The sequence below is a fragment of the Pygocentrus nattereri genome, chromosome 28 (assembly GCF_015220715.1).
Source record: "Pygocentrus nattereri isolate fPygNat1 chromosome 28, fPygNat1.pri, whole genome shotgun sequence".
NCBI lineage: Eukaryota > Metazoa > Chordata > Actinopteri > Characiformes > Serrasalmidae > Pygocentrus > Pygocentrus nattereri.
Window position 1 is genome coordinate 18,942,193 of NC_051238.1, and position 23,989 is coordinate 18,966,181.

The window sequence follows — 23,989 nt, forward strand, 5'->3', positions numbered from 1 at the left end:
AAGTTATTTCTGTTTCAGTGTCAAACCAGAAAACATATTTGTCTGTATTTAATGTGTCACAATACAGCTGCTATATATGGTTGGAGGAAGGGAAAGATATATATCGCTGTTGTCTGAAGAAAATTTCCAAAACGGTAACTTTACAGCAGAAGGAAAAAACCTACTTTACTTTTAATGAAAGTCAGTGGAACCAGACTTTCTTCCGAGTCATTTTGGCCTGTTTCTTTTGGTCCATTCTTCATGAAATTGACGCACAATGTCAAAGGGCAACAGGTATTTTCAAATTATGTCAACATCTGAAAAAATGACCAATATGGAGATATGAAGTTTTCTTCCGACAGCGGCAGTGTACAGAATATAGCTGAATTTTAGCTTAAATCATTTCAGGCTTTCTTATTTTTAAGGTGCATTAATGTACTGAATGTTAGTTAGACATCTATTGGTCCAGCCATCATGAAGTGATGAAATGTGCACACATAAAGGAAATCTGGTGTTTAAAATGATGCAAAAAAAGCTAAAATGAGGAACTATGACATTTGATTTGACAGGGGTGGGCACAGCTGCTATCTACTGGTACAATAAACCAAACATAAATAAATAAATGCTAGTATGAAATAAGTAGAGTAATAAATATAAAATAAGCTCTAATTTAAAATGTTTATATTTACTTTGTAAGCATCCCTCTTTTGTTTTTTTTTTTCTCCATTTTTTCTTTCATGATTTATGGCAACCAGGGCTTCTGGTACTGCGTAAGCGGTTAGTAGCGGGATGTGTGGAGTTTTTCTAGCAAGAGGATGCTAATAGTGTAGGTGTTTGGGAAGCTGCTGGCTCCTCAGAGTGGAAGTCCCAAATGGGAAAAGATGTAAACTGGGGGTCTGAGCCAGCTCTCCAGAGGTTTAGCTCTGTCTGTGGAGAGGTTCCCAGCCTCAGGCACCAGCTAATGAAAATCCCATGGCTGAGCATCCGTGCTCCAGAAACCTCTTCATGGTCATTGTGCGACCACCTCTAATTTAATCAGAGCCATAGGTCAGAGGGACGCTTCGCCACTGGTTCCCCATCCACTATAAACACATTTAGGGATTATTTATTTTTAGCAATGGCGTGCGTCCACAGCAGCCAGGTCAACTGATACCCAGATGGTTTTGCTGAGGCGCCTGTTTACGGATTCCTGCAGATTGGGAGGAGGTAAGTGAGGGTCCTTCGGTCTGTCACTGATTAGAGTGAGTCAGTTTTGCATATAAGAATACACGATAGCTATATGCTTAGCTGTGGTAGCCTTTAGTTTACATTTGCATTGCCAAGTATGTGGCAATTGCCTTTATTCCATGTTGAAGGATGGGCGGTTGGAGGAATCATTAGACAGAAGGATGGTTGGATGGATAGTGGGTTGAATGGAAGGATGAATATAAAAAAGGATGGATGGATGGATGCATGGATACCAATTGCCATTATTCCATGCTAATGGTTGACAGAGCCTTCTCTCCACGCTGATGAACTATGTGAACCAATGGAGTTCCATTTGTATTGCCATTGTTCCATGCTGATGGGTGATGGGTGGTTATATACATGGATGTTTGAATGGATACATGGAAATATGTATGTATGTAGGTAGGGATAGATAGATAGATAGATAGATAGATAGATAGATAGATAGATAGATAGATAGATAGATAGATAGATAGATAGATAGATAGATAGATAGATAGATAGATAGAAACAAATATTTTTACACAAGCCATATAGGCCTAGGAATGAATCTGCTAAACTTTGCAGACAACTTCCAAAAGATTTACTTATGTTCTGTTAGATCATATCATATTATGTGACTACATCTCGCTGCCTTTTGTGGCCGAGTGTGGGGTCACAGAGAGGGCAGTCACCCTTGCTTTCACCCAACACCCCCCCTACATAGGCACAGAAACACACACACATACACACTGCTTCCTACGGTTCTCAGAAACAAACTTGGGATAAAGCTGATTCCCAGACTGCTTCTGTCCTGTCTTATGACCCAGGGGTGGTCAGCTGTCAGTCAAAGCCTCAGCTGGTCATCATGCCGGACAGAGAGAAAGAGAAAGAGAAAAGCCTTCAGAGGAAGAGCAGTCCCCTTTTGCCTGGGATCATGTCTCTACATTCAGGGCATGTAATCTAATTACTGCCCTTCCCTTTCCTCCTGCACAGTTTAATGCAAACCTCAGGTTGACTGTAGCGTTTGGATGTACTGATGGAACAAAGACCTCCACATATGTTCAGAGTGTGCACTAACCAGTTTGTTGAAAGCACACAGTGCTTTCACTGTTCACACAAAACTGGTTAAAACTGTGTGTGTTTTTAAGCAGCTGAGACTCCAGGCCACTGAACATCTCAGCAAAGCAGTTTAGGTTGTTTATCATGATTACATCTGTCTTTATGTCTTACCAAGCAGCAGGCAAAAGATTATGGATTGGAATGACACGATACAACTGGGCTATCCATCCAAAATTGATATATATATAGCAACAAAAAAGGTTTATCTTTGGTTGCAAGCTTGACATTGTAACAATAAAAGGACCTTTTAGTGCTACATACAACTATTTTCAAAAAGATTCAATATGGAACCATATATAATACATTTCCAGCCATCTGGAGAACAATTACACCATTCAAAGAACCATTTAGGCATGAAATGGTCCCATACTCATACACACTCACACTTCTAAAGAGAACCATTGCCTTTACTAAAGAACCCTCTATTTCAAGTGTGTGGCAATTAGAAGTGCTGAGCAATTAGATTGGCTGAGAAACAAACCGTAGCGCACAAATGTAGTACGCACATGTTTAAATGAGTCATACATACTGTTAGTTTAAATGGGATTAGTGTCACTGTTAAATAACACATTTGCGGGTGGAGCATCCCCAGTAAAATGCCATTATTAAATAAGCTTTATACTGTAGACCTGAATAGAAATAATACATTTAAAAATTAATAAACATAATATAACACATATCAAAAACCCTTATGAAGACTTTACTCAGTGCTTCTCTCTCTACCTCACACTACCTGTTTTTTATTTGTTTCCATTTTAGAAAAAGGCCTCAGATGAAAAACCTTTTATTTACTTATTTTTCTGCCTGTCACTGACTGAGCAGAATGATTATATGCATAACTGCAGCGGTGTATGGAGCCTCAGGCCTTGTTTGAAATGAGCCTTTAAGACATTCTGTACCAATTAACGCTAATAAAAGAGACACAGCTTTTGCACAAGTCATGGTGCTTTAATAACCAGCTGGTTTTGGCCACAGCTAAGCAGAGTTTTCTCTGTTTGCTCTAAGTCTAGGCTATGCATACAGCCGTCTGCTCTTGACTGACTCTCAGTCCTTACTTCCATTACGGCGTCAATAAACTACCCATTAAATTATCAGCCTTCCACAGACAAGCTTTGTTAAGCTGTTTATTCATTTACAAACCTAATTTTTCAACTTATCACTCTTTACTTTGGAGCTACAAGTACATTATCTGCAAGGGAAGATCACTGTTCTCTCATTTGCAGTTTAATACTAACAATCTGTTGATTCACCTGTTACTTGATGATAATCATCATGTTATTATCTACTCCAAGTTTTGCAACAAATTTGGGATTGCTTATTTGAATATTCACTCTTTATTTAAAGGTCGTTATAAGGTTAAAGGTTTTTCTTTACAAAGCTGTATGATTTCTGTTAATGGGCGTAATATAGTAGATATGGAATTATTGCAATATTGCAGGTACTATCCCATAAATCCATTCCATCAGTGAGCTTTCAGTAGTCAGCTCAACAAAGGCAAAACAGCCGTTCATTGTGGATTACTACATATTACATAAGTATATACTAATGCCCACTATAAGGATGTTACTTATAATAAAATGGAAAGGCTGCTTTATAAAATATTGCATAGACGCTACCCTGTTAATCATGCTTTGCGCAAATTATTTGATATGAGTGATGCTTGTGTTTTCTGTAAAGAGGCTGCAGAATCTGCTGAACACTCATTTTTCTATTGTGTATTTTTGTAATCTTTTTGGGTTGATCTCTTTTTAGATGTCAAAAGAATCATTGTTTTATTGCTTTTTGATGAACTTTTATTTAACCTTGATAAGCATTTTATAACTAACTTGATCACAATAATAGCTCCACCAAATGACTGCTGGGATAGGCCCCAGCTGTCCCCATGACCCAAAAGAATAAGTGGTTCAGGAAATGTGTGTGAGTGTGTGTGTGTGTGTGTGTGTGTGTGTCTATATATATATATATATATATATATATATATATATATATGGATCAATGACAATAATGGCTACATTTTCAGTATGTAAGATGAAATGTTCCAGAAAAAATGTGTTCACATATGAACTTTGAACGCACAGATCTGAGTCCTTATTTCTACATCAATGAATTTGTCCCTGCAGCAAAACAAGGAATTTTGTAAGTCCATTACTGCGTTAAAGCTTTCAGTTTTATCTGAATCCCCTTCAGAGCCCTGCTGATGACACCCTGCATAATATAAAATAATGTGTGGCTGCAATTTAGTAACGCATTGGAACAAGATCATTATGACTTGACCACAGCTTAATAAGCCATGGTCTTGTTGCCACATATTACTAATACTATATCACTAATACATATAATTAAGTCGTGGCCACAACTTAATTATCTTGTTTGCATGCTTTACTTAGCTGGGGCCATGCATTAGGATCTCGTTTCCATGCGTTAATACTTTGTGGCCACGCATTACTTTTATTTATACCAGATGATACCAGCAGGGCTCCCAGTGGTTTCTGTTTTTGTTTCTTCTTTTGCTTTGTTTGTCGTTTTGCTTTTCATCTCTTGATATTTCACAAATAAATTCAGTTTGATTTGTGAATGTTGAGCTTCTATATGTCCTTGTCCTTCTATATGTCCTTCTTGTGCAAACAACAGAAAACACAATTCTCTCTGAGCCCCGCCTTCACAATACAAGTCCTCATAAGAAAACAAACCCTAAATAAATGCTGATGCACCAATCACCTAACATTTCAAAAACCTTAAACACGTTACAATGGAGAGGAGAGGGAAGTGAAAGGATGCAGAAGGACTGACCCGGGGTTACAAAGTGAGAGTTAAAGGGTTTAAGGGGGCTGACCTTTAACTCTGATTTTGTACTCTGAATCATGCTGGACTGTCAGGCCTTGTCTGGAGAGAGAGAGAGAGAGAGAGAGACTCTGAGCCTGTGGACCACAGACTGGACTGATTTCCTGCACAGGGTCATGCCAGGGACAGGTTCAGCAGCCTCGGGATCAGGAAACAAGAGCAGCGCAGGAGAGCGAGGGTCAGCCGTTTGATCACTTACTGGAAATCTAAAGCTGCTGGAAGTTTATGGCTCAAGAGAAAGTGTTCTCTCTTTTAATTCTCGGTCTGCAGTCTTTCGTTTTCAGGTGATTGAGTTATGACTTACGGTATTCATGTGAATCACAGAAATTTGCACTTCTCTGATCAACATTATGATGCTGGAAAGAATGAATTTTATAGAACATTTTGGTGCACAAAAAAGTGTTGCATTGAATTTTCTGCATTTCATTTTGTACATCTTTTACACAGAAATTAAAATATATAATGCTGTACTGAAGACCACCCTTCATCAGTTTAATTTCCAGTCACAAAGGTTATTCAGCATCAAGGGAAAAAATAGACGAAACAGGGCGTTATATCAAATCTTCAACAGGCAAATAATGTGACTGTTCCGTATTTTACTATGTCCACGCTTTGCCTGTATTACGGCTTCTATTTGTTTCAGGAGACTCACTTTCAGTTTTTCAAAGAAATCTGCAGGGATATTCGTTCAGACCTCCAAAGTTCAGTCTTAGGAGTTGCTCGCATTTTCTGCTTCTCACAATCAATAATCCCAAACACATTCAGTGATGCTGAGGTCTGGACTCTGGGCTGGACACTTCGTTGCTCTGAGAACACCAGCAGCTCTTTATTCAGGTTTTTTTTTTCTGAAATCCTGCTCACTTACTTTCCATTGACTTTCCCTTTGAATACAAGTGGATTATGTTCTAATCCTCAGAAAAATGAATTTACTGAATAACTTAATATATACACACACGTATCATTTACATATACATCGGAAAATATATTCATGCTTGCACTTTTTTTACATGTTCCATAACTGACTGGGGATCAGTCATATGAGGAGCCGCAGCTCTTCTGGAGATGCTGAAATGTTGAACGCATCCCTCGCTGGGAAGTAAAGGCCTTGCTCTCCTCCACTCGTTCCTCTAGCCGCTCGGCAGCGGTGAAGCCTGCAGACAAATGGCAGCTGCTCAGCTCTCTTCCCTCCACCTTTGATGTCAATGATATGGCTGTTTTATATACAGTTGTGTGCCGGCCAGTTCTGTCAGTGTGGAGCTGAAACGCTGCTCTGCGGGCTTCCCGCGGAACTCGGTGACATTTGTTCGCCGTCCTCTGGAGCGCATTCTCTCCACTGGGGTTTAGATTTCAAGAGCGCTCCATCACCTCAGGCTACAGTGGAAACGCGCTTTATGTGATCTGAGTCACTGCGAGCCCGGCCAAGATCGCGCAGATGCTTCTGCGTCTTGGGAGAACGCGGCGCCTGTTCCTCTTTTCTTTTATTTTAATGCCTGCCATCCCGTCGTTTTCCTCCCGACTATCATTTTTACACGGCTTTATAAATAACTCAAGCTCTTTAAAACTGCAGGCTTGTCCGCGTGCTGCCGCTGCTCTGTCCCTTAGCTGAACGTAGTCGAATTAAGCTGTGCTCACGTATTTCAGATAACAGTTTACACTGTTAGATTCTGTTAGATTTCATTTGAGCGCCTGGGCTGCTCTGCTGCTGCTCACTCCTCTCGCTGTCCAGCTTTAGCTGTGTCTCAGCCCAAACACGTCACACAAACAGAGGAATCGCGCTATCAACCTTCAGCACTGCAGTTCTTCAGGTAACTCGGTGCTGATTTGGGGTTTTTGATCCTTTTGAACTGTCTGGCTGACCTAAAACTGCTGTTTTAGAATGGCTTTAGGAGAAACTCTTTCAGTGGCACACTCCTAAAAAAGATGGCTCTTCATGGGTTCTTCGGTTATGACGATGGTTCTATCTAGAATCAAGAACACCCAAATGGTTTCGTGCATCGTGAAACGGTTCTTCAGTCTGATGGAGAATGTGTTTTACATGGTTCTATGTAAAAAACCTTTTTGACGATGGTTCTATAGCACCAAAAGGTGCTCTGCTGTTGTTTGTACCAATAGAAGAACCATATTCAGTGCTGTATACAACCGTTTTCAAAAATATATAAAACGATATAAGACACATTCTCCATCAAACTGAAGATCCAAAGAACCAGGCATGGAACGGTTCCGTACAGCACTCATGGTTCTAGTTCTGAAGAGTGGGGAAAATGTACAATATGTGGAGTTTCTCTAAACATTTAAACATCTCTGAACCAAAACAATGTTCCATAGGTGCCTTTATTTTTACCAGTGAAGATGAGGCACAGACCCACAGCCTCGCTCATGCTGTCATTAAGGAGTCAGTAAAGAGCACTAAAGAGGAGGAGGAGGAGGAGGAGGAGGAGGAGGTAAGCAGGTCAGTTTGGAGGTAAACAGGTCAGTTTGTGTGGTGTGCTGAGCTGACAGTGGTACAGAGATCTGTGTGTTCACCTCTACTGTTACGTCCTAATGGAAGTCATGTTACTCATTAATTGGGTTCTCTGGTCCGCAGAGCTGCTGCTTCTTTCTGGGTCACTCTAATGAACGACAGCGCTCAGAAAATCTGCTCCGGCCCTTTTACGCGTCTGTAAGCGAGTTGCTGTGTTTTTTCCTTTTCTCTTGTGTTCTTGCTTCTATGACATCCTGATTTCCAGCATTTTCCACACGTACACACACATATATATGCAGCTCAAAGTGGGAGGCAAACTCCATATGTACCGCTGTGGAAAGTTGACAAGAACTTTGAATAGAGTATATATATATATATATATATATATATATATATATATATATATATATATATATATATATACATATGTGTGTGTGTGTGTGTGTGTGTGTGTGTGTGTGTGTGGGTGGGTGGGTGTGTGAGTGTGTGTGTAAACGTTTTATAGATGTTTCGTTTAAAAACTAATAAATGATTTACATTACATTATTTATTAATATAGTTTACAGTGAGCAACCATATTCATGCTCTTTATACGCATCTAATAGTGTCAAATTTTCTTATTTTATTTAAATATAATACATATAATAAGAATTTATTCTTTGTGTTTTCACATTTTTGGAATTAAGCATTATTTTCTGTTGTAAATAAAAATGTATATTGCTTTGTTAATTATAGAAGCGTTTTTATTTATTTATCTATTGATGTTCAGATATTAGTATGAAGTGTATTTATTCACTTGCTTGCTTTATTTATTGCAGTGAACTCGTGGCTGACTGCGGTGTGAAGGCTCGCGCTCAGAGCTCTGTAGGCGTCTCTGATCATTTCCAGCTTTTTCTCATTTTTCATTTGAATATTTTTGCGTTTCAATTTCTTTTAAAACCTCGAATCCAAAATGTAAAAGCTGCAGATCAGCGCTAACAGGTCTGTCCGCTGCAGCGGGCTGTATGAGCTGGTCTCAGAGCGAGGGTCTGCTCGAGGGCCGCTGCTGCGCTGATGCTGTGCTGGTGCGGTCAGTCTCGCTCCATCAGTGAAGCAGTGACTGAGCGGAGCCGCAGAGCGGTGGGCTGTCAGGGGGTGACGCGCCGTTCTGGAGCGGTTTTAGGGCTCAGTTCTGTATGAAATGGCTCTTATGTGTGCTGAGTGTACCAAATGGACCTGCTGTTTACACACTTGTCCATCAGCCCGGCTCCGTGTGGCCTTACGGGCATCCAGAGAGATTCTGAGAGAGTCTTCAAACCCAGTGAAAGCTCCGTAAGTGCCCCGTGTTTACAGATCGCTCGCGCAGATTGGCGCAGCCACGTCAGGATCAACAGTTTTGAGTTTCCTAGGAACAGAAGGAGCTGTGAGCTCGCGCGCGCGCGCGTGCGGGAGTGTGTGTATGTGTGAAGTTAGGGAAGGTGAGTGTGTGAGCGGCGCTGAGCGGGTTCTTCATCCTGCAGGCAGATGAAAAGAGAAAAGCAGACGGTTTGTTTGTTTCTTCGGTGAATTTCAGTCTCATTTACAGTGTTAATGAAGCTGAAGTTGGCCGCTGATTCTCCAGCTTCTTATTCTAAATTTTCCGCCCCACCTTAAATGAGGCAGCGGTTACAGTCTGGCTCAGTATGACTGCTGCCCCATTTAAGGTGGAACGGAAAATCAGAACAAGATTTAGGTGAATCAGTTTAAGTGTTCCGAGCGTGTTGTGTGTTTGGTTCATACCGAGCAGTCAGAGCTGGTGGAGCTGCTCCATGGCTCATATTTATGTGACCAACAATATTGAACTCGCTGACAGATTGTTATTAGCCTCCTCCTGAGAACTTTACGGTGTAAGTAAGGAAACAGTCAAGCCTGTACATCTGAGAGTTAAACTCTTTATTCTGTATTATTCCTTTGTGCTGTGTTTAATATGACAGCTCAGGGGTGCTGGGTGATGGACCTGTGCAGACCGGATTGATGAGCTGGTCTTCGGTTCTCTACAGTGAGACACACCCGTTCTGTGCTCTTCTACACTGGAGACTTTCCATTTGTTTGGACAGATTAAGGAGCTCAGAGATCAGAACAGAACTCAGTTATTGGTCACCATTATTTTATTGATCCATAATCTTGTACTTATCGCTTACTTTGGCAATTAAAATGATTGTGGCGAACTTCACCGCGCACAAGTTTACTTATTGCAGAACAAACTCGTACAAATTCATATTTCACTCAAACAACAGAAGATTTCAGAGGTTTTTACACTTGAAATTTATTTATTAACTTAGTAAAAGTAAGATGCCCTTTTAAAGTAACCACAGCGTGCAGCTTACAGTAACTTATATTACATTTATTTTTATCAAACTAAATTATATATATATATATATACACACACACACAAGTACATATGCGTGTGTGTATTATTTACATGTATTAGAGGATTGTTATTACTTATTATTAGTATTAGAGAAGTACTACTACTACTACTAATAATAATAATAATAATATTTGGATTATTCTTATTGTAACATCATATTACTAATAGCAACTATTAGTAATAACACAATTACTAATAATCTTTATTAGTACTAAGAGAGGAATACTTATTGTTGCAATATTTATATTATTGTAACAACAACAAAAACAAAACAACAATAATAATCTTAATAATAATAACAACAATAATAATAATACATATTATTATTATTATTATTACTATTCTTCTTCTTTTTATTATTATTATTATCATTATTGTTATTATTATTATTATTATTATTATTACCACATCGAAAACGTACTCGCCCGTCACTACCAATAATGTGCCCAACTGTCCCTTTAATACGTCTACTTTAAGATGATGCCGGTGAACAGTGGTGTAAGGACACAGATGTAATGGAGTGTAACAGCGCTGTGAGAGATTGTGGTGGTGCCAGTAAAGGTTACTGAATTAATAATGACTGTACCGCTGGATCCCCTGCAGTCCCGCCACTCGGGAGCTTCCTTCAGATCTTCACTGATGAACGTATTTTACCTTTTCGCCTCGGACAGTCGTTTCATTTTGTTTGAATTCGTCTGAAAGCTGAGCTCTGCTGTTCTGCACTGCAGCATAAACCCCTTCAGCAGCTTTCAGTGCTTTAGGTTTAATTGCACTCCACTGTGTTTAATAGAGCTCAGATGAATGATAATGAACTGCAGTCTGTCATGTTTCACCTTCAATATCTACAGCATAATAACACTAATACGCAGTAGGAGCAGCGGTGATGCAGCGCGCTGACGAGGTTTCTCTGCTGGTGATTCAGTAGCAGTTCGGTCACTGTTTTACATAAGCTTTTCAGATTAGAAGTGAAGTGAGGGGCTCTTTAAAAGCTCGCCCGTGTTCAAGGTCTTCAGCGCAGGTTCGCTCTGAAATAACTGGCAGCTCTTTCCGCGCAGTTAACCCCCCGGTTCAGCCTCCTGGTACCCCGTGTCTGCTTGAATATGGTGGAGAAATTAAACAGCTAACGGACAGACAGGATCTACACGTGATTGGATTCTTGGCGGATTTGATCAGGACCCGCTCTATCCCCCCCCCTGTTTCACGGCTCTTTGTTTCTGATCTCCTAAATCCCACCCACTCGAAATGGAGAAGTGGAGAGAGAGCGAAAAAAAGCAAATGATCTTCTTTCTCTCTCTCTCCCCCTCTCTCTCTCTCTCTCTCTCTGCGCGCTCCCTCCATCTATCTCCCCGCGCGCTGCTCCTCCGTCTGCGCCATGGACTCGGACACTAGCTGTCTGCCTTTCTCTTCTCCTCATCACCGCAGCACTCCAGAGCCCGCCTCGGCCGTGGAGCCTTCCTCCTCTTCCTCTTCTTCCTCCTCGGGCTCGGGCTCCTTCTTCCCCTGTGAGGGTCTCCCTCAGCGGTCTGGATTCATGCCGGACTTCCCCCTGAGCCGCTCCTCTCCAGCCAAACACAGCAAGTACGCGCCGAGCGCTCAGGAGGAGCGAATAAGGAGCTTAACAGCCAACAGCAAGAGCCCCTTTTACCACGACAGCTCGGAGGGTGAGTGGAGAAAAAGCAAACTAGACAGACGACAAGACGAGAAGAACTGCCAAAAACCAACCAGGCACTGCACATAACAACTATAACGCTAAACAGACTTATTTAAGTACACAATACAAAACTAGGCTACCAGCATCATCATAATCATCATCATCATCATTAGAAGCAGCAGCCACAATAACTACAATAACAGTAATTACTATAAAAATAAAAGTATTATTACTATTACTAGTATTATTACTAATATATCTACATAATAAACAATAAATGTAATGATAATAATAAGTAGTAATAATATACCCATATAATAATATTAAGCAGTAACATTCTGATATTACCTCTTACTACTACTACTACTGCTAATAATAATAATAATAATAATAATAATAATAATAATAATAATAATAACAATAAAGATTGACATTAAACCTACAGTTTCATTTCGTCTAAATTTGAACTGTCACTGGGGCAGGACACTGGGAAAACTTATTTAAGGTTCACAAATGGACCTGTTGTACCGCTGACGGTACGTTTCCATCCTTGATGAACGAGAAACGCGCAGTTCCTTTAATTCACCGTCGGCTTTTTATACGAGGTGTAACAGCTTCACAATGCAATGCAATCAGAGCCAAAGGCTTTCTTCATGCTTCACCCTCTCTAATGTTATTGCAGTTTTTACGAGCGCGCTATAAAGTACGAACGAAACACGCTGTAAAACATACAGTAAAACTGATTCGTTTATTTTCCTCCAAGAACAAAGAAGCCTATAACGTCTTATCATGTTAACTTCACTGACACTCCAACATTAAACACGCTGTAAATTCCAGATGTGCATCGTCTCAGCAGCTTAACGTCGTCACTCTAAAAGGACTAGACCAAAGAAAAACCTTCCTGACGAGGAAGAGTCTTTTTTACAGTGTACCGCGCGAAACGAGGCTCCACTCCGCAGCACTGAAGATTAAATCCCTATAAAAACGCCTGTGAACTGGGTTTAGATTTGACGGAGCGCGTCCATTCATTTGCACGAAGTTCCTGTCAGTGTTGCTGTGTGAACCTGCTAGGAGGCTGAAGTTGTGACGGTGCTCGTGCTAATCTGAGAGTTTCGCTCTTTTAGACCTCCCACTGCCCGTTTATACTTTATAATGTAATAATCCATTAATAACTTTAATAACAGCTCAGCGACCAAATCCCCTTTAACACCGGAGGCCGTTTAATCTTAAATCATCTTCCCCATGATGCTCATTGCCGTCAGCTGGTCAACAAAGTTTAAACGCCTGCTAGAAAGCCATTTTGAGGCGACCCCGCCAACAAACGGAGGCTTTGAAAATGAACTAAACGTGAATTTATTGAGCTTTTGTCGGTGTGGAAATGTGGTTAAAGGCCTGCTGTGAGTTTACGAGACCTGAATTTGCTTCCTGGGTGATGAGCCCCTTTCTGAGGTGAATTAGCTACAAACATTAGCTAGCGGCGTTAAAAACGTCAAATAAAACAAAATATCGACGTTTTTGGAATTACTAATGAATAATTTTTGGTAAATACCTCATCAGTATGAGGTAGGTCTGCTTTTATTATGCAGGGAGATATATCATTCATAGCGTGCATAGATATTTCTAATCTTTAACAATTTCTCAAATATATATGTTGACTTTTTTACTTTTGCTCATGTTTACAAGTAAACCGCGTCACGGTTAAAAAAAATACCCCGTTTAGTTAAACTGAAAAATACCCCGTTTAGTTAAACTGAAAAATAACCCCGTTCAGTTAAACTGAAGAGCTTTACAGCTGCGAGCTATAGCGCTAGCTCAGTTTAGTGCCGCTGTAATACATGGGCCATGTGCTTAAGCCATTGTTTTAACAGGCTGTGCTCCCTGCATCAGGAGGTCGTTGAATGAAAACAGGCCCATCATGATATGAAATGTCATGGAATTTAATTTTGTCCTCAAAACACTCCATATGCTTCAGGGACCTTAAATGGAGCAGTTACAGACCAATCTGAACCATTTGAACTGAGACTGAGTGAAAGTCAGGCTAAAATGGGTCACTCCGTAGGCCTCAAATGGTCTGATTTATTTTCATTTTCTCTCTTTTTTTCTCCCTTTTTCTAGATGGCAAATTAAAAGTCTTATCAGATTCTAAGCTGGATCGAAGCCTTTATCATTTGGAACAATATTGTTCTTTTTTTCTTCCGTGTCTTTGCCAATAACAGCCGCAGTATTTGGCGGATGACCCTCAGCTCTTCAGGCCTGAAAGTGTCACCCTGTGTGGACTGCACTGTGACAGGCTCCTAACACAAACAGTCACTTCCTCTGGTTTTAAATTACAATCTCTAGGAATCTGTCAAAGGAAGGTCGCTCAGCTCTAATAGCAGAGGTTTAGTTTATCTGAAGTAAACCATTGAGGAAAAAACAAATGAATAAATCTGGCTGCCTAGATCGTTGGTTCTCAGATCTGGTCCTGGAGTACCACCGTCCTGCACATTTCACCGTTTTCCCTCCTTTAACCTGGCCGATTCAGCTCATCATATGATTTACAAATACTTTCCGTGTTCAGTTGGGCAAGTTATAGCAAACTGTTCATTTCCCTAAAGAACTTGTAAATGAGATGTGCGAGTGTGAGTTTAAATAACCTGCACATAGTAGAAAGGTTCTGTCCCAAATTTTGAGTTGCTAAAACTTCACCTCCAAGCAAAGTACCCATAAAGAAGTGTAAGCCTACTAAGTGACATTGTACCTAAATTTCAAGTTGCAAAAACTATTTAACAATATGCTATTCATAAATATGTTATTCATATAATCTAAATTTAATTCAGATTTATTCAATTTATAGAAAATAACTGCATTTAATCACAGATGCAGTACTAGTTGAAAAATGAGATATTTTTCCCCAAATCGTTCAGGCCTAACTGTACCACACACTAGTCTAAAGACTGTAGCACATTTGCTCAGTGTGGTCCATCTGAGGGAGTAAGAGTCCAGTCATTTCGGGGCGTGTCTTACAGTATGGCCTAATTTTTCTGTTTTTTATTGGGCAATAGAGTGAAAAGGCCAAGATGAACATGACACTGGCTTTGTAAAAAACTGAGAGGCCTCCACAGGCTCTCTGGCTTTAGGAGGACTCTTGTTCTTCCTGTTTTGTCTTTTGGCTAAAGTTTCTGGAGGTTGGGGTCGAAAAGCTGCAAAGCAATTGAGCTTTTCTGACTAATCAGTGAACTTCAGCTGAAAAAATATGACCATAATTCATTAACTACAAATTATGACCATAATTCTCAAGCTTATTTAATAAAGCTAACAGCCACAGCTGGAAAAAAAAGAAACAATCTGGACAGATTATCGCGCAATCTGTAGTGCGCTGCATGCAGCTTTCGTTTTCCCCCAAAACTGTATTCAGTATTTTTAGCTCGTGAGAAGTGAAAAGCTCTTTCAGCCTGAACTCTCTCAGAGGGTCAAGTCTAAATGGTCTTGACAGATAACTCAGTGTAGTGAATGCATCCCTCTGTTTACCAGAAGATTGACTTAAAAAGATATTCATTCATCCATTTCTGCTACTTGTCTGTTCTATGGAGGCCATGGGACTTGAAAGCGCACAGCCCAGTGACAAGTCAGCCTTCAAGGTCATATGTTACTAATATCAACAGAAACATCCTAATTTCACTCTAATTCATATGAATTACAAGCAGATGATGCTGGCACATGGACTCTACATCATACGGCTGTCGATTACAGTGTAGCTGTTCTCAGAGTTTAAGGTACATAGAGGCCTGGCGTGAGTAGTAACTAGTCACATTCACTCAGTTTCATTTATCATGCCTGGTTACATATTACAGTATTTTTAAAATGTTAGTTTTACTTTTGTTAAAGTATATTTTTGAAGAAAAATATCTTGTACATGTACATTTTAGTCATTGACCTATAGTTCATTATTCATTTTTTTGTATCTAATTTTATTCAGATTTGTTGGTTCAGCACCTGGACTGTTTGGTAATTGTCTTTTAAATGATATTTCATTTTAAACTAAAAGGATGCCAAAAACGAGAAGAACTAAACCTAACAAACCTCAGTCGGGGAGTTTTGACCTGATAGACTCTTAGAAAGAAAAGGTTCCTAAACTGTTGCTGGGGCAGTACACTTAAGAGTGCGTCTTCAGTAACTTTACTTATGGAACATAATTGTTCCATGTTCCACTGCAGTTCAATTATTTTTTTAAGTTTCACTGACATTTTCACTTCATTTCATTTTTCTCTTTTAAAACATTATGTTCTTTAATGATCCAAACATGGTTCCTCAAAAGCATCACAAAAGGAAAATTTTGGCACCCTTATTTTTAAGTGTGCAATTCTTTGCTTCTGTTAAAGCTGGATTTTAGTAGACGATTCCTGCATCTAGTCATTATTTCCCTGATGTAACGGCATACTACTACTAAAAGGGCCCTACGTAGGACCAAACAAGTTTCTCCATCTTCGAGAAAAAAAAAAAAAATCTAAATTGGCAAATAACCTTTCAAACATTTGAATGGTTCTTTGAGTTGTCGTTGTTCTGTAAATAACGAAGCCTTGAAGAATCTCTTTTTTTGTTTTAAGAGTGAACATTTGGTTTAGGCTGTGCTCTTAAAAGGTGAGCCATGATTAAATACAGAATCCTGACAACAGCTGTTTGAATCCCTAAATGATTCCTTACACAGTTAAATAGATCTTCTGTATGATGGAGAAGCTGTAAATTATTCTTCAAAGAACCTTTCAAAATAGTTCTATCTTACACAAAAAAGGCTTCTACTATTGTTCCAAGTCATAGAATCTATTTTGGTACAATTTATAGAACCCTTTTTGCTGTACTACGCTAACAATAACTTGTAAATGAATTCAAGTTAATGAACCTTCACATACCGCACATCACTTTAAATCCTCCATGTAGTGTTTCATGACTTATATATTGTGAAATCGTAGGACATTCAGAGTAGTAGAAACCATTAAATGTTAGCCACTGTTCTTGTGTAAATTGCAATACAGTGGTGTTGGCCTGTATATACCAAAGATCTAGGTGGGGGGATTTTCTCCACAGACCACTAAATGTTGGCTCGGTGCAAAAAAGTGTTGTGTGTTAGACAAACATGTTCTTTTTTTCTGAAGCGAGATTTTTGGTCTAAGGCCTGTGCATGTGGATAGGAGGTTTTGTGCCAAAATGCATTATAGAATGCTTTCAAGAGTTTTCTTTTTTCCATGATATATTTAGTTGGGAGTGAGCTTTAAATATGCACTAACTATCTTTGCTACATTATAATTAATGCCATTTTTATTTGAGAAGTAAAAATGAGAAATAATCCTTTATTCATCAGCTGTTATGTTCAAAAGCTCATATCTAAAACTGTAGCAAATGGATATGTAGTATTTTGGAACGAAGCTCTTCATGTTGTGTTCGGCATTATGAGGCAGTTTCCCTCGCAAAAATTTGTAGTAAATATCTAGTATAGACTTAATATATATCTAAATGCGTTCATTTTCTAATTTCAATGTATGCAAAGACATCTTTGCTTTGATAAAATGCATCATATTAGAAGTGTTTGTTTTAATGTGAGCCAAGAACCAAAAGTTACTTGGTTCATTATTGAAAGTCACTTGGTCTCAATTCTTCTAATTCTTCAAATCTGCTAAGTGCTTGGGCCAAAGGAGAATAAAGGAAAGTCTGCTGCATCTCAAGGCTGCTTCCTCTCTAGCATCTCCTGACTAAAGTCTATTGGCATCCTGTTTATAACTCGCCATGTTAAACTGTTTTTAACAATAAGGAAAACACTGTCTGCAGCTATCCACACTTCTAACAACATCTTCTTTTCCCTTTCCCTCATTTCTCTCTTTCTATAGTGTAGTGCATTGAGTTATTCACTTTTCTGTAAAGTTAAAGATAATATTACTTTTCTATCAAATCTGATACACGCTATCTGTCCAAAGTTTATATTTACCTGTCATAATTATAATTGTTGTTATTTTATTTATGTACAAATTGTAGATTTAATAGGATTTTTTATAAGCTAAGCACCAGAAGATGTTTTAATGTTTTATTAAAAACTTTAAGAATTTACATAAATAATGTACTGTTATGATTTAGTATTAATCATTATTTTTACAGTAATTCCTTGATAAGTTATCCACCTTGCGATATGATTAACATTTTTCAAATTGGTGTTCTTGATGTTCATTTTAGTATAACTTCAGTCTCAATGTTAAACAGCATTTTTAGGTGTTATAGAATCATCTATAGCGCTGTTCGTCATTCTAGAGACTGGACACATCTAAAATGTCCTACCAATTAGCTGAAACGTTACAAATTGCAAAGTATTATCATCATTATAGAAACATTTTATGCATGCATCTCCAGAAGTTCGTTTAATGTTATAGACAGTATGTATAACAATTATATATAACAGTGACACGCTTTAAATAACAATAGCACTAAGTCACTTAAGTCACTTTAAAATGTATATATGTTCTTCACAGATTATCTCTTGTGTAATATAAATATATTTGGATATAGCAGAGAGGTCTTTTCCCCCCTTACATAGGTCCCTTCTATATTTTGTGTACATTTAATATATTTCAGTTTCAGTATTGAATTTTTATTTTTATTTTTACTTTGTTTATTTTCTGTAGCGTGATAACCTGAGCCTCACCACAAGCATTTCAATGCATGAATATCCTGACATGTTGTGTAAATGACAAATAAACTTGAAACTTGAAACTTGATGCCATACTATTCTGATGTTGCCTTCACACAAGAGCTGACATTCAAGTGATGTCAACTGTTGCTTGGGGTCAGTTTACCTTAGTAGTTGTTTTAAGTGTGTTAACTTAGTAAATAGCAGCCTTATCACTAGGCAACCATCTCAAGACTTATTGTTCAATACCTATTAGACTCATGGACCCACATTTAGGCACTTTCAATTTAAGAACCAAGTCTTATACAGATCAGTATGATGAGTCCGTATTGTTTATTGTCTGTAGGGGAGAAGTCTTTGTCCAAGCCTTTGGGTTATCCAGTCCTGGATACAGAATGCTGTGGCAAACTGAAAGAGCCATCAAGCGGGTTAAACCAGGGAGACTCCATCGTGGACTCGATCGACCTTTCAGGCAAAAACAAGAAGCGAAGGAACCGCACCACATTCAGCACCTTTCAGCTGGAGGAGCTTGAGAAAGTCTTTCAGAAGACGCATTATCCAGATGTCTATGCGCGTGAGCAGCTGGCCCTGAGGACTGAGCTTACTGAAGCACGTGTGCAGGTATTATGCTATCTATTACAACAGTTCTTCTCTAACCTGGTCCTGGAGTATCCCTGCTCATTGTAGGGTTTTTCCTGCTCTAACACAACCACTTCAGCTCACAAAGGGCTTGACTAGGTGTGCTCCAGCAAGAAAAACACCCAAATGATACTTTAGAAAACATTAAAAGAAAAAAAATCTAGGCTAAGTGCTGTATTAAATTAGATGTTTATGGCTTTTCGTAAGAGTGAAATTGCCTTATACAGCTGGATAGAATGTCCTCTTATGAATACACACAGGGACCTTAGCCCAAAAAGCTTTCTTCATAAAAGGAGAATAAACATCTCCGTATTTGTCTAACACGAAGCACTTTTACATATGTCCAGCTTTTAGTGGTCTGTTGAGAAAATTCCCGGATCCTTGGTGTGTACAGGCCAACACCACTGTAATGGATTTTTAGCATGAATAGTGACAACAGTGTTTTTGTTTTTTCGCTGTTCTTACTGTTACACTGTAATTGCTATATTTCACAAACAATAATTCTCCAGGACCAAGATTGGGAACCAGTGTATTTAAGTTACTGCAGTATACCACAATATTTAGTTTAGCAGGCTCACAGAAGATGGAAAAGGATCATTTCTCTTTGTTGCTGTTCTCTGAACAATGTCAGAAAAAATGTACTGTACAGGTATTTTTTCAAGTCCTGTAGTGTATAAACAGTGTAAATCTGCTCTCAAATGCAGAGCATTGCCTTCAACTCTGTGCCGTAAGTAAGTTTTAAAATGCACTCCTTTCACTTTCCCAGGGGAACGGTGAATATTTGTCCATTTTTATAGCCATAGTCATATGAAAGTATCTGCATGATCCTCTGCCTTTTGACTCTGACAGGTTTGGTTCCAGAACAGACGGGCAAAATGGAGGAAGCGGGAACGCTATGGAAAGATGCAGGAAGTGCGAAACCATTTTGCTGCTACATATGATATCTCCCTCCTCCCTCGCACCGATACATACCAGGTACAACATGCACACAATATTGTATATGCATCGCAGAGTTTAGAATGGCTTTACATGCAGTACAATTGTTTTATATGATGTATCATAAAAGAAGACCTTGAAAGTTAGGTGAGCTTAAAACTAAACTTCTAAAACTAAATAAGAATATAGTTAAATATATAGTTAAAAAGTTAGTTATATAGTTAAAAATGACCAACAAAGCGTATTCATGTGTACGGTCTTATGTGTGGTCACCAGCAGGCACATCTATATATGTTAGCTGGCACTTTTTAAAGATTGAATTAAATATATTTGTTGTTTTGTTATTAAAAATAACAACAACAATAATAATACATTTTTACTTATATAGCACAAGACACATAGCACTATGCTGTAAATGAAAATAACAGTACAAATACAAAATACCTATCAAGTTTGCTTCCTTCATATTCTCTGAATGCCGTTTGTGTTTAGGAGATGAATAAGAACATGAACTTGCACTATCTGAGCTGATCTTAGGAGGAAGCAGTAACCCTGCATCAGCTGAGCAAAGGGTCTAGACAGGCAATAATGCCTAAAATGAGGTGCACCACAGCTTCATGTGCGGAATCATTATCTCATATTATGATGTAAATGTTGAAATAATTTTCCTTTTCGTCAAATGTAACTAATCAATCAAGACATGTTTGGTATCTGACGTTTGCTTCACAACTCAGGGACATGGTTGATAAATAAAGTCAATTAGACTTGCTTGTGTGGTTTCTGGCACTGTATGACATAATATTATCTATATGATTGGGAACAGTTATGAACACAAGGCTTGAAAATGACTGCTAGTACTGTTACAACTACTCCACATATTTTTTACATATGACAGTATGTCAAACATTGTTAGAAAATACATAAGGAAGTCTGAGGTTGCTTGAGGCAGGTGAAATAGGCATGCAGTTTGCACGCTGATAAAAGAGTATAAAGTTGCTTTACATTTTAAAATTAAGAAGCATGTTTCAAACACCAAACACATCTTGGCTGATTGACTACATTTGGGTAAAAATCTTATACATTTTTCTTTTAAACATCTCTTTCTGTTACTTCACAGATGCAGAGTAACCTGTGGTCAGCAGGATCAGGAGGTGGAGGCACTGCCAGTGGAGGTTGCGTCCTGGGCACAGAAAGCATGTCCTCCTCGTGCATGTCCCCTTACCCCCACCATCCCCACTCCCACCCCCACGGCAACCTTCCTGGCCTAATGAGCATGTCCACATCCCCTACTCATCCTCCTCACCATCCTCACCCACACCACCCCGGCATCAACGGCCTCTACTCCCTGCACAGTTTTCAGGGGGGCCTGGGGGCCCACTCCTTCGAGCCAGGCCCCGAGTCTGACTACAAGCCTTCAGGTCTAGTGGCCCTACGCATGAAGACCAAAGACCCTGGCAGCCTCTTATCCTGGCCAACGTGACCATGTGGCTGGGCCTTCAGCTAGGAAATGACTGAGCCAACAAGTGATCGTTGGATACACACTGGCGTGTTTGTGCGTCATAGAAATTCAAACATTGGAGACCCAGAGCTCACCGTCCATCCTGTGTGAGGAACAGATTTGCTTATACCTTTTTTCCTACGTTTGCAGTTGTTATATGAATGAAAAGTGCCTCATGCTCTGTATATGCTGTTTTAATAGTATGTTTCCATACGGAAGCATGTAATTGGTTGCTGTTAGTGTTTTATAAATATGTGCTCCAGAAATCCTGCCTTAATGTCAAAGACTGTTTAGGAATGTATTCTTTGATATTGAGCATAATTGTATAAACATTATAAGAACTGATGAAAAAGATGACTAATCTCATGTGTTCAGTGTATGCTGAATTTTTACAGTAGTAAGACAATTAATGAATGGCTTTTATATCTTTTTTATACTTCATTAATTTGTTAATTTGGAGGAAGAGGAAACAGTGTACTTTCATTAAAGTGCGTTTGTCAGCGCAAAAATCTGTTTATTTGCTTCCCTCTATCTATTACCCACAGATACACATAATACACCATAACCATGTTTTGGTATTTTTCCAGTAGACTACCAGTTGCCAAATCGTCAACATTCAGCATATGGTATTCCTGCACGCACCACATAATTTGTACAATTTCTGGATATTTTTAGTGGTTTTAGCCTTTACTGTACTTTACTGTATGCGACAGGTGTACTCCATAGCGATATTGTGACTGTATTATTTTACAGTGGTTCAGCAGTGTAAAACGCAGAAGTGTGCACCTGCTGTAATTTAAGTAGCCTTTAGAAATCTGCTAATGTATCATCAGTAAGTGACAGCACTGCTAATGCAAACTCAACTGAACAAGCACAACCCCTCACACTTAATACTGATGATGCATTCTAGGGTCACTTTCCACACATCCCATTAACCACAAAACAAAGCCTATCACAATTATTGATCAACAACCTGATCTCAGTTATTTTTCACATTTGATCCCCCTCTCAACCATATGTTTACATCATAGCAAAGACATTTCAGCAGTTGGGTTGAGACAAATGCATGCAGATAAAAAAAGCAGAAATTGAGACATTAGATGGCAGCGTTTCTGCACTAGTTGGGAGCTACTAAGTATGGACAGCTAAGAATTAAGAATGATACTTAGCCAATCTGGTCACTTTGGGCTTTTACCTTATCAGTTATATACAATAAACAGTTATTTACATGGTAATCAGTCATCAGCTAAAATGTCATGATCGTGGCAGGCCAACACAAGACTGCTTTCTCTTAGCAGGGAGGAACTGTAGGCCTGATGGATGCTGACATGTCCTACTCTACAATAAGAATGGATTCATGGGTGCTTTATTGGAAGGTGCAAAGTACAACCCATACTGAAGGAAATATGCATGATGCTATCACATCCAAATTTGGAAAATATGAGCAACATTTTATATTTAGTGCATCCTGGCTTACATAAGAATTATTGCTTGATTCCATACTGCTGTTTTTGTAAATAATACCTAAAAAGGGATATGCACAGAAGAAAAGTAAAGCATTAAAATGTGTATATTTCCAGATTCATTAAATATATTACATGCACACATTTTTGTATTTCAGCATATTGGCTTTTGGCAATGTTTGGGTTGATGTAATAAAGGACTGTGCAAAAGTCAGAGACCACCCTTCATTTATTTAATATCCATTAAAATTAAGTTATACATTTTTTGAGAATGTTTTTTGAGGAGATTAGATATGCTAATCCACTTGTCCAAAAAATGCAAGATATGGAGAAAATTAACAGCACTCAAAGCTTTCATCGTTGAGAAAGAGGAGAAAATCAAGCACCACTCTTGCTTCAGATCTGAAAAAAATGTTTCTGTCCATCCTTCCACTGTGAGAAGACAACTCAATGCTTGAAGTCTGAAGGGATGTATAGCTGTCAAAAAGCTGTTACTAAGAAAAGGACAGATGAAAAGGGACAAAGAAGCTCCTGGTGTTCTCAGAACAATGGACTGCCCACCCCAGAGTCCAGATCTCAACATCACTGAATGTACTGGGGACTACTTGGACTGTGAGAGGGAGAAAATGCAACCAACTTCTAAAACTGAACTTTGGAGGTGTGAAAAAAATGGCCTCCCGAAAAGAAAGCAAGCTATAATAAATGTAGGGCTGGACACACTAATGAAAAATGTGATATTATATTTTGCTTTTGAGACTTCTGTATAGTTTTCTTTTAGATCAATTCTTGTTTTTTACTCTCAAAAATTAATAACTTTTTACTTAATGGCTGTTTTGGAAATAAATGAAAGGTGGTCTCTGACTTTTGCACTGTACTGTATATCACTGTTGTCAGAAGAAAACCTTGTATCTCCAAAATGGTAACTTTACAGGAGAAGGAAAAAACATACTTTACTTTTAATGTAAGTCAATCAGACATCTTTCCCATTCATTTTGGGTTGGTTCTTTTGGTCCATTCACTATGAAATTTACACAGTATTTAAAGGACAACAGGCATTTTCAGATTACATCAAAAACTGAAAAACGAACAAAAATGGAGATACAAAGTTTTCTTCCGACAGCAGCGATATTTTGTTAATCTAAAAATAGCATA

General features: G+C 38.8%; 1 protein-coding gene across 1 annotated transcript; it reads left to right on the plus strand.

Annotated features, from left to right (window-relative positions):
* The first annotated feature begins 11,335 nt into the window (after nucleotides 1-11,335).
* Nucleotides 11,336-21,839, plus strand: alx3 (ALX homeobox 3). The gene is made up of 4 exons (XM_017722036.1): nucleotides 11,336-11,659; nucleotides 18,648-18,922; nucleotides 19,790-19,915; nucleotides 20,994-21,839. The coding sequence occupies exons 1-4, from the start codon at nucleotides 11,371-11,373 to the stop codon at nucleotides 21,354-21,356; spliced, it is 1,053 nt and encodes a 350-aa protein (XP_017577525.1). The 5' UTR covers nucleotides 11,336-11,370; the 3' UTR covers nucleotides 21,357-21,839.
* Nucleotides 21,840-23,989: the final 2,150 nt, after the last annotated feature.

Coding starts and splice junctions, on each gene's coding strand:
- alx3 (XM_017722036.1), top strand. CDS start 11,371: ATGGACTCGGACACTAGCTGTCTGCCTTTCTCTTCTCCTCATCACCGC. Junction 11,660..18,647: donor TTACCACGACAGCTCGGAGG/GTGAGTGGAGAA, acceptor TATTGTCTGTAG/GGGAGAAGTCTTTGTCCAAG. Junction 19,916..20,993: donor CTCGCACCGATACATACCAG/GTACAACATGCA, acceptor GTTACTTCACAG/ATGCAGAGTAACCTGTGGTC.